The sequence below is a fragment of the Condylostylus longicornis genome, unplaced genomic scaffold, assembly GCF_029603195.1.
Source record: "Condylostylus longicornis isolate FDR11 unplaced genomic scaffold, ASM2960319v2 ptg000101l, whole genome shotgun sequence".
Taxonomy (NCBI): domain Eukaryota; kingdom Metazoa; phylum Arthropoda; class Insecta; order Diptera; family Dolichopodidae; genus Condylostylus; species Condylostylus longicornis.
In genome coordinates, this window is record NW_026578069.1 from 223,371 (window position 1) to 239,305 (window position 15,935).

The following is a 15,935-nucleotide window of genomic DNA, read 5'->3' on the forward strand; positions in this document are numbered from 1 at the left end:
TTCAAAGCCGTAAAATTTCCAAAAGTTTTAATGATTTTTGTTTTCCTTTTGTTTTGAGAGTCAACATAGGTAGAAGCCAAGTAAAGCTCATTAAGTCTTTTTTTGTTGCCAAATATTTTGTGAATGAATTAGAGCTTTTCAAAATTATTATAATGATAATGGAAAAGACAGAAAAATAAAACAAAAAATTTTCTTCCAATTGAAAATAAGGATTTAGTAAGAGAAATGAATTTCTAAAAATAAAATTTTTATTTTTTCATTTTTTTCATTTTTTCATAAGGAACATAAAATTTTTAAACAAAATATATGATGAACGTGTCATTGAATAATTTCGGAGTTTTAAATTTTATATCAAATGGAAGTTTTTTTTTATTTAATGTATAGGTAAAGGACCTTAATTTTTTGGATATTGATTTTGGGTCAAAATATGATTTAGTTTTGTTTGTTAAAAATAATCAAATTAAATATCAGGTTGATTGACTCTGAATTTTAATTTTAAAAATTTTTTTTTTTTGGATCAATTTCCATATATAAAGATTTACATAATATAAAATGTATATACATACATATATAATTTAATTTATGTATTTTGATTTTATTATGTTATTTGATCGGTAACATTGTTTGAATTGATTTGACAGTAGGTTGAAAAATGAGCAAATATTTTTGTTAAATTAGATAAATTTTATGTATAATATTTGGTAGGTACTTTCAAGCGTTCCTTTAATGGGATTATGACAATTCTAGTACAATCCTAGTAATGTTCTAAACAACATTAGAAAAGAAAATATGTAAAAAATTAGAACCGTTTAACATAGTTATTGTTAAAAATACTTTGTAATTTAAAATTATATCAAGGACTAGACATAAAATGCTGTGAATATGAAAAATATAAAAGTGTCCACCGCTATGCCCTGTAGTTACTCCTTTCAATTAAGTAAGCTTTTTTAAGTACGTTGGTGTATAGACAGTACCGTACTTAAAAGAACTCAGACACGCATGGAATTTTTAGTTTAACAATTACTGTTTGATTGTAAAATCGTTCCGTGAATATCTAAGCACTAAATTATTGCGTCATATCACATCCATTTAATTAATTAAAAATTTGCAATCATTTTGTAAAATATTATAAGATGTATGATTGCTTAATTTCAAGCGATCATACAGTAGTATGTGCATACGCTTGAATATAAAGTTATTGAATACAAATAACCAATCAAACAGTTGCAAAATTAAAAATTGCATGTCTGCCTACGCCTTTATTAACTGTTATACATTTGGAATATTAAGTGCCATTAAATGGAACAAAAAAAAAATATTCTTTGTAATATTGTCTGCGTTTCTTTTGAAACATTTTAACATACTCCTAATTAGTAGCAAGTTGTTTGCAAATAAAATGGTTTCATTTTTGATTCTTTATTTAAATTGTGCCTAGTATAGTGTGCTACGCGTTCAAAGTGAACATTTAATATTTGTATTGAAATGGAATTCAATTAGGATTAACACAAACATATTACATTCCATATTCTATTGCATTATAGGAATAAAACTTTTTTTTCTAAGAAATTAATATTTAATTATTACAAGTATACAGTCATTAATTTCTGAGTGCTGGTATATTAAAAATTTATAATCAGTTTGTTTTAAGTTAATGGATAAAAAAAAATATTTAATATAAAAAACTTTTTAACAAACCTCTTTCAAATAATTTTTAGATAGAATACCGTTATAGTTCGTTAATTTATGTTAATGTTAACTATTATCCTTAATATTTATATAAGGATAAAAATTGCCTTTGTCATGAATTGTTTATTATATTAAATTTTTTTTTCTAGTTTCTGTTTTACTTAAATATTAATTTAGATAAAAAAAAAAGAATAAAATAATTAATAGAAATTTATTTTTATTTTTCTTATATATACTTTATATATATATATATAGAATAAAAAATAATTTTGTTTGAAGAATAAAATAATAATATAATAATGATATTATACGTATAAGAGCTTGTTATTTCATTAAAAATATAATATGGAAGATAATAGTGATGATGGTAAAAAATAAAATAGGAAAATTCAACAGAAAAAGATGAAAAATCAAAACTATATCTACATACATACATAAACACGATATATATGTATATATTGTATATTAAATCTTGGTCAAGGTTATTAGGTCCAAAGATCTACAGATACTTATACGTATATGTACATATATATATTTTATTTTTCTGTCTGTTATACTTATGTAACTACGATAGTATAGGAAAAGGAGATGAAAACTAATAATAACAACAATCAATAAAAAGAAAAAAAAAACCAACCATGAAATTCAATTTAAACTCGAAATATATAAGACGAGTTTATTCAAACAAAAATAAAAAAGCAAAAACAAAATTTTAACATGATAACATTACACAAACAGAAAGAAAATTAAGAAAAAATCCTTGATCTATATAGATTTTTTTTTTAGCATTAAAAAATATAAAGGAGGAAAATGTACTCGTATGTATATAAAAAAATTATATAACAATATAAAGAAAAAAATAAATATGTGTGATATCTTGTAAACGTCAGTTTTTTTTTCAACAAGGATATTTCGGAAATCACACGGTCTCTGCTAGAATTATAGTTGTTCATTGAAATATATACATACATATATTTCAAAAATATTAATATCTAATTTTATAGAGTTTTGCTGTATAGGTGATTGCCTTAGCAGACAAATTTTCAATTAACATTATATTATTATGCGTTTACCATTTTAAGAATATCGCCTTTAATTCAAAAATTCGACAACATATAAAAGTGGCAATTTAGACTAATCTAATTCCAAATATTTTTTTAAGTCATCTTAACAGCTATTCACAATATTATATTGTTTTCATTCAGGTAATCGATTTGAACCAAAAAATTTCAATACGGAAGATTTGTATATCTAGAAGGCCACTAGAATTTATTGGAAATGATGTTCAAATTCAAAATCCGTCAACCTGGAACGCTGCCTACAAGAAACATACGGAAAAATGAAAATATTTGTGTATCTTTATATATTCTTCATGATTATATATGAATAATTTTATGCAAATTAGAAATTTATTATACAAATAATAATATTTAAATCATATGCTATGTGTAGCCAATTATCCAATAAAAAACTTACATTCAATGAACACCTCGCTAAAATTTCCTTATATGAAAATTCATGGTAGCATGGTAATTTAGAATTAAATTAAATTAAATTTAGAGTTAAAATTACAATTAAAATTAATTATATATATTAGATTTAAATCAATTCTTGATTCGAAGGAAGATTTACAATAAATTATTTAATGTTTTCGCCTAGTTGTATGCAATTTTTACTAAATTTCGTATTCGTTTATAATATTTTTGAATTGTAAATCTTAACTAAATTTTGAATTGATATCAATGTTACCAAATAGCTAAATGAAAATTAAAACAAGCGAATTTTTTTAGTGATTGTTACCCAACATTATGAAAATTAAAACATCTAATTGCCCTAAAAATTGAGTTGATTTGAGTTCGATATATGAAATTCTAGTAAATTCTCGGTTAGTAAATGAGTTCTTTTAGAATTATTATGAATTGAAAATTTTATTTGCGAAATAAGTAAATTGGTTTTTTTGCAATGCGGTTGTTTTTGGACCCTATAATGTCCAAATAATCAAGAGATAAATTCGAGATAATGTAATGTATATGAGAATTATGCAATTCCTGTTATTAAAGTATATTATAAATTGTTCAAAAATAAACTAATTAGGTGATTAAAAAAAAATTATTTTTAAATATTTGTGAATTTCCGCCCATTTTTTTCCAATATTTTCACTTAAGGTTTAGTTTTTTCAACAATTTATTAATACATGAAATTCTGTAATATTTTACTCGTAGTACATACGTGCTCATAAATATTTTATATTGTTCCTATCATCCGAAACGTTTTATTTTGATTGCCTTCTATATATTATGTTTTTTATATAAAAGATAAAAATTTTTATTACTATAAATTAGATTTTCTGTTATAATTTTATTATGTCCTTTAAGATATGATGTACCAAAAATACTAGCTTTTCTTTTTTACAATACGGTTTAGTAAACACACTTGTGTAGTTTGTAAAAGAGCCTAACGAAATTAAATTTTCTTTGTCGAATAAATTTTTGCAAAATAAAACAATAAAATAATAAGAATAATTTGAAACATAAAAGGTTGATGGGATTTTCCTATGAATCATATTTACCGAAATTGTGTTTGTGAGATAAGATTTTAAGGAAAATGTTAGTGAAGAATTAAAATATTTCTACCAAAATCAGAAAAATTACTTCAACTTGATTTAAAATAAGATTTGAATATTTTATTTTTTGTTACGATTTGCATGGGACATGATTAAAATGAAATCATAAAGCTTTATTTTAAATATGACAACTTCAGTTGTTTGGATTATTTTAGGGTTTAGATCATCAACAGATTTAATCATTGCCATGTTGAATTTTCAATATAATTCAAGGTTTCCTTTTTTTTCGTTTTTCGTTGAAAATTCTCTTAAGGTGAGCTGGAGATTAATTAAATTTTTATGAAATATGTAAAAAAATAACGTTTTAAAATTTATGCTTCTGGGTCAGTATAAAATATTTGTTACTATTTTCATTCAATTAAATTTTTAATGTACTCGTACTTCCGTAACCTTCAAATTTTAGGAATTCTGTTTTATATTTTTATCGTATAGTAAACTTACAAAACATAATTGTCAGGGCTATTTTTAATTTCTTCTTGTACTATTGCAAATAAATTTATTTTTTGTGTAAATTTTACAAATCAATCAAATTTTGTTTTTATTTAAAAAATATGAATTGGTTGTTGCGATGAATTCTAATTGGAGTCAATTGTAATCTCTCGATTTATCGGATGTCCGATATTGATTTGTGTGGTAGTAAAAGTTATGTGTGATATTTTTTGTTTTAAAAACAATTGTTGTGCTTATGAGGGAATAAGTAAAATTTTCTGATCGTAATTTTCCTATAGAGTCTTCATTACTTATGTAGCTCTTTATTCATACTCATATTCGTTAATGATTACCCATATGATATGAGAATGGATTTTATGTATTTAATTCAAATGTTCAGAAGATTAATATCCTAACAGTTGTTAATAAATTTAAAACTACTGAAAATTCGATATTTGAGATTTGATTCTTTGAGAAATGTTAAATTAATTTTCTCTTGTTTCATTATTTTTTATTTTTTTATGTAATAGAAAGACCAATTTGCAAAAATTATACGGAATTATTAAGTATGAAGAAAATAGTGAGCAACAAGTTTGCCTATGCGACTGTAATACATGTGCATATATTTGTAAATTCAAATACGCTTGCATATATCTATATGCATGTATAACTCTTTTTTTTTGTCCTTGTTTTACGTGGGCTACACAATTTATGATTATATATACATAAAAAGTACATAGAGGAATTTCTAACCTTCTTTTTTTTTTTTTGCTTTTAGAAATCTTTCGTTTTTTTTATCTAGTTTTATGCACTTTAGTTATACACACAGCTACATTTATAAGAATCAATTATGTGTTATACGAGTACAGACATTGTAGGAGGAAGAAATAAAAAAAAAAATTTTATAATATTTACATAATTCATAGTTGTTACATGTAAGATAGAAATGATTTGAAATAAAGTAGTTTTTACATAGGCAATGTTTTAGTTCGTGTCAAGTGCAAAAATTATTTTGATTTTTTATTGAATAATTTACTTTGGAATTTAAAGAGAATTATATTAATTCTCTTGAAATTCCAAATTCTAATAATATTTTAAGATTGTAAGAGCTCAGGCTGACAGGTATAAGCATATTTTTAATTTTTCAACTATTCTATAGTTTGTTTGGTCTGATCGTTTGCAATTAAGCAATCGAATAGTATGACATAATAGTTTAGTTGTTTAAATTTGTACAAAACTATTTTACAATTATGTAGCAATATCAAAATTAAAAATTCCATAACGGCCTGAGCCATAATTCCCTCTACTATTTTTTACTTTGTAAATTGGTTTTATTCAAGTCATGTAAATTGTATAAGGTTCTTATTCTAACAATTTTGCGCTATAAGAATTATAGAGAATTAATAGTTTTACACATCCACTATTTAAACATCAAACATACATTTTGTTCATACATTTTGTTTGATGACCATTATATAAGACCCTATTTCTAAGAGTTGACAAAAATTTAATAAATAAAATCATATGATATTGAAACTGTTCCGAACTGCAAGTTTTTATTTTCTACTCAATGTTTAATAAAATTTTAATGAAAACAGGTTTTTCTTTCACACAAAATTTTACATCAAACTCAAACATCATTCATGCAAAGAGCGACATATCAAACTTTAATTAATTTTAATAAAATAAAGATGAACAACTTATCGGCAATTTAAGGTTAATTCAATATAATACGTCAGGAATTAAAATTTAAGGCTTATAATTGTTATTTATAGAGTAGCATCACAGTTTTACAAATTTTTTAAGGAAAAATTGATAAAATTTGCAATAATAAGGGTTACCTTGATTTTCTTTATCGGATTAAATTTAAAAACAATTTATCAAAAATTTTATAGTTGAAAAATTTAGAAAAAAAAAAAATTTTTTTTCTTCAAAAGGAACAGCTTGAATGAAAAAGCTTGAATTAATATTACCAGATGTTGGTAAAAAAATTATTTGGCGGCATATGCTTGGAGATTTCAAGTGTTATGCCAACCGTTTGAAATATTTTATTAAAAAACCTCTGCAAAAACGCCTAAGAATTTGCCTAAAAAGTTCTAAACAGGAAGGACAATGAAAGATAAGAAAAAATAGAATCGAAAAGTTTTTAAGTGCTCAGAATAAATACAAAAAAAAATAAAAATAAAAATAATTTATCAAAATAAAGAAAACAGCAAAAAAAGTACTTAATTTTTCCTTTAATGAAAATCTCATATAATTAAACTTAAACTCGTATGTTTCCTTATTGTCTACGACGATAAAAAATATTACAACAATAACATAAATAATAATAATAACAATAAAAAATATAATATGAATATAGATAAACTATTTTAATAATTTTGTTCCTTTAGAATCCTTTAGTTATTATGTATATACCTCATGGCGCCTGGAAACCTGAATAATAAACAAAACGTATACTAAAAAAAAATCACACGAGTTACAGGAAAATTTTTTATAAGAAATTTTTTATACTGACTTCTTGGTATAATAGTTTATATATACGTAAATATATTTTTTTTCAAATTAGATATAATTTAGAAGAGAGAAAAGAGAGAGATATAATAAGGATATTATAAGATTTATATAAGAAATTTATGAAAATTTTTGTAGAAGTTTTTCATGGTATACAATAATATTACTGAATAATAGAACCTACACATTTAAAATATAATTACATAAATATATGACTCTACATTATATAGTGTAAGTTTTGTTTTGTTTAAATTGTTCGCAGGTTCCCTCTAGTGTCTGTAAAAATTTTTTTAGAATCTTTTTATGTCTACAAGATATTTGAAATTTTTTCTAATTTTTTCACATCATAAAGGAATGTTTAAAATGGAAATAAGACAGAATATATATCGCATATATATGGGTATAGTACATACATACATATATTATGTGGAGAATTTTATAAAATATTTATATATATCATTATGATATTGTACCGTTATATATATATTTACATGTATAACATTGATTATTTATGAGCGAAAATGTAAAAGAGTCATGCGTATTGGTATAATTTTGAAGTTTTTAAAAGAAAGAAAATATCAAAGAAGAAATGATGATAAGAAAAGAAGATAAAGAGAAATTAAATAATGATGGAAGAATAATACAAACGTATATCTTTATCTTTTAATATATAATACAAAATGTTTGTTCTAATGTAAAAGAACAGAAGTTAGGAATTTAAAGAAAATAAAGGATTTTCATACTTCAAATTTTAAACTACATACTACTCTAACTTACATAATGTGTAATAAAAAAAATTATATGAGTTATATTGCATCATAATGTGATAATGATGTAATTGTATAGTATTTTAAATTTTTTATTTCAAAACAATATTATAGTTTTTAAAATAATAATTTATTTTCAATTAGTTTAATAGTTAAAGGATATAAAAAGAAAATTGTGAGCTTCAAAACCAATATATTGCATAAACAGAAGAATTTGTTCTAAATTAGACAAATCAATCCAAATCAAGTCTGTCCCTCAAGACTTGATCAAGTCTTGAGAGACAAGTCAATCATGTCATTCCTCTCAAGAGAGAAAAAAATTCAATATACTCGTAGAATTTGCAAATTAAAAATTTCGTGTTAAAGAGGTTGTTAAAATTGCTATTGTTTGATTTTAAGAAAATTTCAGCTTAAATAGAATTTGTATTGGCTAATTTCGTGTTATGGATTCAATTGCCATATCGAAATAACGTGAAAATTGTTTGCGTTATAAAGAATTACTCTGAGGAATACAAACTTCGCATTAAAGAGAATTTCATTTTGCGAGAGTTCGTGGTAGAAAGATTAGTGTACATTTTTTTTTATTTTGTAAGTTTTCGAAATTCGAATAGGTTTATAGTAAAGTTATCATTCATCTCGTTTTGTATTCTGAGTAATCTTCTCACATTGAATAATCTTCTCATATCTTCTTCTTTATTAAATTTTAGTATTTTTAATAGAATTTGCTTTCTTATATAATTTATCTTTTAAAATCATAGTTCTTCACTCATATTAATTAAATCAAATAATTACGAACCATTGATTTGACCAAATTCATATTTTCAAATATCTTCAATATTTCAATAATTCTACGATTTCTAAAGTTTTTATATGATTTCATAAGAAATCAGAATTGTTGAGTAATAATTTTTTTTTTTAATTTATGCTCTGATAACCTGCTTAAACTTATCCGATATTATTTTAAATAATTGTTATAAAAATTTTTTTAATTTACAATCTTGAAAAAATTTAAGAACTTTGGTTTTATTTAAATAAAAGAAAAGAATATAATTCTGAGGCAGTTTATGAGAAATTTTCGGGTTTATTTTAATTTTTTCTCTATTGTTTTTGTTTTTCTAGACCCTTATTGTAAATTTATTTTTACTTTTAGAATCAGGTGATACAAAAATTCTCTTAATTTATAATTTCTTATCAGATGCGTGAAACAATATATATACACATTATGTGTATGTTTATAAATTTAATGGACAAAATTTAGTAAAAAGGGAAAAACATGTAAATATACACATATGCACACATACACACACACACATATATAACAAATAATAAAATAGTTATATTATATAATAAAAATACCAAATCTCTGTACTTTTTGGTTTTAGCTAAAATTTATTTAGGTTCTGTATAACTTTTAGCTTAAAACAAATCTTACCTAAAAAAAGATTCCTTTTTTTGTTTATGAAACAAAAAAAAAAAAGGTAGTTGTAATAAGTTTTAAAAGATTTTAAAGTAAATTTGGTGAAAGTTTTTTTTTCTATAAAATACATGAATTTTTCAACATTATGTCATCGGAAGGAGTTTTAGAACAACATATTATATATGCAACTATATCTTCACTTTGTTAGACAAATTCTACGGATTTAATCAAACTACCAGGTAAATTCATATTATGGTCCATGAACTAGTTAATTTTCTTTATGCAGAATGTCTGATTTCTATATATAATTACATAGACCCTCATATATAACTCTGGGACCCGAAAGTAATTCCTTTTGTATATCAGATAGACCCATGAATGAATACGATTTAATAAGTTCATAATAAGAGCTTCCTTATGAAAATCTGTATTAAATTTAGAAAAAAACTGGACCATAGACCGAAATTTATTAAGAAAACCGTATGATACTGTTAAAGAAATTTAGTTCGTATAGGTTGAACATTTCCATAAGATAGACACCATTTTCATTTAATCATAAACGTTACGGCGTTTATTACAGAGAAATTATCTAATTTTATACAATCGTATATATTTGTAGTAATTTTTTTAAATTCAAACCAATATACTAGATTTTTAAATATTAAAAAATTTTCGCTAAAAAATACTCAAGTTGTTCTGTTATTTTCAAAAACTTTAATTCCTCATACCGACAAAACTATTATAAAAAAAATCGATCACATAATAAAAAAAACCAAAACTCAATTTTTTTTTTGTTATTGTAAAGATTATTAAATTACTAAATTGTTATCTCAATTATACATAGTTCATGCTTTTGGTCGCTGTTGTGTGTTTTTGTTTTCACCCCATTTTATTGTTTTTCTAAATCAAGTAAAAAAATGCATTCATTTATTTAAAATCTTGTATAACGACACAACAATTTGTATGATGTACCCACAAAATAAAAGGAGTAAAAAATTTTTTTAAAATTAAATTTGAAAAAACAATAGAAAAAAAAACAACTTAGTTTTTTTTTATGCCAAAAACAATTTGTTCCTGTTTTTTTTTCTTCTTTTGTACTAAAATATTCCGTTATACAATTATATAAAGATAACGGTATAAAATGTAAAAATTTTTATAGGTAAAAACATTCAGTGGTTTGTTTGTATTTCCTTTACTATATTTTCTGATTTTTTGCTCTCTTTGATTCTCTTCATTTCTCTCGCTCAAAAATTACTAACCAAATACGAAACGATTTACATAGTATAACAGTTAAAAATAATATAAACTCTAAATAATATATAAAGTTTTTAAATAAAGAGACTAAATGAACTGAAAACATAAAATGACAATGTTGCCATATAGTAGAATAAATAATATAAAAAAATTATTCATAATTTATTTAAAGTTGTTTGATTGATTTGACGATGTCAAGAATATTTTCGAATATATTATAAACTATTGACAAATACTAAAAGAGACTTGTTAAAAAAATGTTTAAAATTTAATTGTTTTATAAAATGAATGAGGCGTAAATATGAGACGAATGTAATTAATTATGAATTAAATTTATGAAAAGTAATTTTTAGACAGTATAAAAAACCATAAGCAACTAGCGTTCGTACATGTACCATAATTTTCTGTGAGGCAAAATTAGGAATTTCGAAAGTTTATTGCAATTTGCAATTCTTTTATGAAAATAAGTCTCCTAATCTCTTAAAGTGCATTAAAGAGGATCAATTCGATAAGGTTAATATGTCGAAAATTATATATGTCACGTAAAATGCTAAAAAAACGTGTTGTGTTATTCAAAATTCTATTCAAATAGAATTTGTTATTTTTTTTTTGTTAATGTAATGAAATGATTAAGAAATCGATTGATTCGTGAATAAAGAAAAAAATTTATACAATTTTACAATAATTTATATAAAAAATTTGACTTTATTTACAATTTATATTTAGGCCAAATATAAATTGTATAATAAATGGTAACACTTATGATAACAGCAACAATATTTTATATATATCGTCTAGAGAGAAATCAAGAAACAAGAGAATTTAAAGCAATCAAATCATAAAAAAAATGTTGAGAGAAGAGTATTAAAAAGAGAATTGAAAATAATATTGTACCTTACAATACAACTACTAAAAATAATTCTTCTAACTGAATTGAAAACAAAATATAGATAAGAATCAAGAGAGGGCAGAAGCGAGGAAGAGAATACGAGTATAAGAGAAAAATATATAGAATAGAGAAAGGAAACAAAAAGAAAATTTGAGAACATGAGAATTTTTCTATTTTGATTCTGATTTTATATGCCGTTATTTTGTTGTACATGTTATACTTTAATTTTTTTTTTTTTTATTAGACATTATTTTGATTTTCTTTTCTTATATTTTTATTATGATTTTCTTTCTGCTTTTCTTCTTATTGTTATTGTATTATTGAATTTTTTTGCTTTCTGTCACTTTTTTTTTTGTGTTTTTTTTTTTTTTTTTATGAACAAAATATCATTTTGTATGTACATAATATTATGTAGATATAAAAAAAAATTTTTTTTTTTTTTTTACTAAAGCTTTAGAACATAACAAGAAATTCATTATAGTCGTTGTTCGTACGTCATTCGATAGCGTTGTGGTATCAAATATCGAAATTATAAAATAATATTAAAAAATCATATTGGAAATAAGAGAAAAAAAAAGTTGAAAAAAAAAGTAAAGAAAAGAATAAAATAATCATAAATCATCTAATAAAATAAAAGAAAAATTTTATATATATACATATATATAGATATATATATATAGAAAGAGTTCAAAATTTCAAAAAATTTAAATTTAATATACCGTTAATTGATTCGCTCTTTAAAAAGGCATTTAAATAAGTCGAGTTGAGTAATCACGAGCAAAAAAAAAAGAAACCAAAAAAAAAAAAAAAAATTACGAAAATTTTATTTTTTATTTTTAATTTTCGTAATTTTTTTTTTAACGATATCTTTTTCGTATTCGTCTAATATTATTAAATATATATAAATCAATTTAATTTGATTCATTCGTTTAACGGGATTTATTGTGAAAGAATAGAAGAATACAAAAGCGGAACGGACAAAAACGAAAAAAAAGAAAAATTAATAAAAATAATTAATTTTATTTTATTTTTTTTTATGAAACTAAAACAGAAATATTATTAGTGTGGAATATAAACGGGTGGTACACCTTGTATCCAAGTGTATATAATTAAATTTATAAAGTGAAAATAATTGTTTCACTTCTGGTTCATTAGGTAATTTTTTATTTATAATTTTGAAATATATATAAAGAAATATTTCCATTACATATTCATATACTTACATTTATATTAATTTAAATATATTTTTTTTTCCTCTTTTATTTTTATTATCCCATTATCCTTATATATTAGGCTTTTCCTACATGTATCTCATATATATATATATATATTAATTATCCTTTAAATAAATTATTATAAAAAAATTTAAATAAATTTAGGTTTCCTTTTTATTGGACAAAAAGAAATCCAAATTTTTTTTTGTTTTGTTTTTCAAAAACAACGAAAAGAATGTTAAAAATTTTGATAAAGTGGGGAAAAAAATTGTATGAAATATTTTAATAGAACAGCGATTTCAGGGAATTATATTCAAAAATCATAATGAAAAATATTTAAAAATGGTTTATAATTTTCATTTACAAAATATATGAACAAAAATTTTCGACCAATAGCCATAATTTTATTCTTAATCTGTGATTATAAAATTATTGCATAACTTAAGGGGTTGATTTTGTTAAATTTCATTTAATTGTTAGTATGAATGACTTTTAATGACAGTATAATGATTTTAAAATAATATGCTTTTGATTTCAAAAAATTTAAAGGCAGAAAATATTTATTGAATTATTGATAATTTTGCAAAATTATTTTAAAACATGTTATCTAAAATTAATAAAAATTGAAATTTTATACTATTTATTTTTAATTAATTTTGATATTTTTGATTTTGATTGATTATTTTCGATTTTACTCTATATTGTTTATATTAATTAAAATCAATCTATAATTTTGCTGGTTTTTTTTTTTTGAAAGCGGTGTAAGTCCATTTTTTAAAAAGACTAAGTTAATGGTAATTTTGATGAGCTATAGATATCATCTCTCTACAGTTATAATCACAATTTCAATAAAATTATATTTATACATTAAATAATGTTATTATGACCAATATTTTTTATATTGATTCAAATGCAAACTCTTAAATATCTCAATATATGAAAAAATGGACTTGTACCATTTTCAAAAAAAAAAAAAACCAGTTCAATTATCAATTTAATATAAATTAATTAAAATATTGAAAAAAATTTTTTCAATATGATTTGGATGTGTAAAAAAGAGTAAGGTCCACATGTAACAAAAAATGCTTGTAATTCTTTATTAATATATTTTGTATATTTTTGAAAATTTTTTTAAAAATCTTATATAATTTTTCAATAATAAATTGCTTACAATATTATTTTGTACATTTTTTTTTCTTATTTTATAATTTTACATATTTTTTTTTTCTGTTCAAATTGAAAACAAGAAATTGATTTCAAGTATTGTATACACTCTTGTGTCTACATTATACATTTGTATATGTGTAAGTTGATAGTTATTAATTTGATATTTTTCAATAAAATATTTATGAATTACACGTATTAGGAAAATTATTATTTACGATATATGAATAATATATGAATATAATACTATTTTTAAGTACATATTATTGTAATTGGAAAATACTAAAGAAAAATATAAATATAAAAGGAGTAAAAAAAAATGTTATGAAAGGAATAAAATTATTGGTAAAAAATTATTAGTTTCCATACCTATTTACGGAAAATAATGTAAAAAAAAATATATAGGTATGCAGTGCAAATATAATATTTATTTGTATTTTATATTCTTTGTCTGAATTTTAAAACTGTGTGTACATTATAATTGTGCATACATACAATATATAATATTGAAATGGATCAAAATTGAATTTACCTTTTTTAACATGAACTGAAAATTTATAATTCATCAAATATTATCAATAATCAATTTAGAAAATAGAGTTTCTCTCTCTCTGCAATTTGGAATGCAATTCAATATTTTTTTTATTTAATATTTTCTTCTTCAACAAATTATTTGATTAGATTTTAATTTAATTGATAATTTTTATTATTTAAAAATAAATATTCAATTCAATAAATAATTAATGTAATTGTTCCTTTCTTTTCGTTGAGGTGCTAAAAGTACTAAATAAAATATGTATGTATATATATACAAGCACACATATGCATTATGATAATATTTACTTTCAAATAATCATTATCTATGATTAAAATGCACATACAAGAATATAATAATTATTTATATATATGTGTGTGTGTATGTGTGGGTCTAGAATACCTTTTTTTTTCTTAATATTCTTTGTTATATAAATATGATCATATCCTGGTATTTTATATACAAAAACCAGGTGATGATATTATGGCTATTTTTAGAAAGAAAAACACATAATATTTATGCACATAATAAAAGTTTTGTTTTTTATTATATTATAAAATGTATGTATGTTTGTTTAAAAATATTGTTAGTAAAAAATATTTTAATAGAAAATTTTCCTGTTTTGAAAAAAAAAAACTTTATTTTTTGTAGTAAAATGAAGAAAAATAAAATAAAATTTTTATTATGTAAAATAACTTCCTATAAGTTGAAATTTTAATGTTATACATAACATATTTTAGTTTCGGTTTGTATATGCAATTATGGGTAATCAAATTTTATTGGTATTGTTGGTAAAAACGACTATTAAGGATTAATTAAGCGAACAACAATTATTAACATAGTTTAATAGAATAATTTTGAAGCTTACTTAAGTCGAGTTTATATGAAATATATTTGGAAATTTTGATTTTGAATTTTAGATAATCAAATATGGATTTTAATTATTTTCCTTAAATATTTAATATTATAACTTTATTATAGAAATAATATTGAAAAATTTATAGCTACAACCAAAAATTATTTAAACATAATATTATTTCTAATTTTGTTTTGAAATTCTTATTCTATGTAGTTTCCTATGTTATTCTGTTAAAATTGGCCTAATGATATTCTTAAGTTTTTACTTGAGATTTGGGCAAAAATATTAACAGGTAAATCTTCTTTGAAAAATTTTCATCTTCACACACTCCAAAAAATCCAAAAAATCACTTTAACTTGGCAATTTTTCACTTAAAATTTCATAGAATCTTTAAGTTCGAAATCGTAAACTAAATTCTGGATTGATGAAATTGTGATATATGTACTTTAAAACATACTCAGCTCACAGAATAAGAATACTATATTTCATACTACTTAATGTAAGCCCTTGCATGTAGGCTATTATTATACAGACATATGCGGTATACAGTACAGAAGTTCCGTCTTAAAATATATAGTAAATAA

At 21.9% G+C, this 15,935-nt stretch overlaps 1 protein-coding gene across 1 annotated transcript in view; it reads left to right on the forward strand.

Moving 5' to 3' along the window:
• The first annotated feature begins 2,031 nt into the window (after nt 1-2,031).
• Nucleotides 2,032-15,935, forward strand: part of LOC129614131 (neuromodulin-like) — a 170,705-nt gene continuing 156,801 nt past the window's right edge. The window contains exon 1 of the mRNA XM_055528533.1: nt 2,032-2,053. Within this exon, the coding sequence (XP_055384508.1) occupies nt 2,032-2,053 (22 nt within the window). The remainder of the gene's footprint in view (nt 2,054-15,935) is intronic.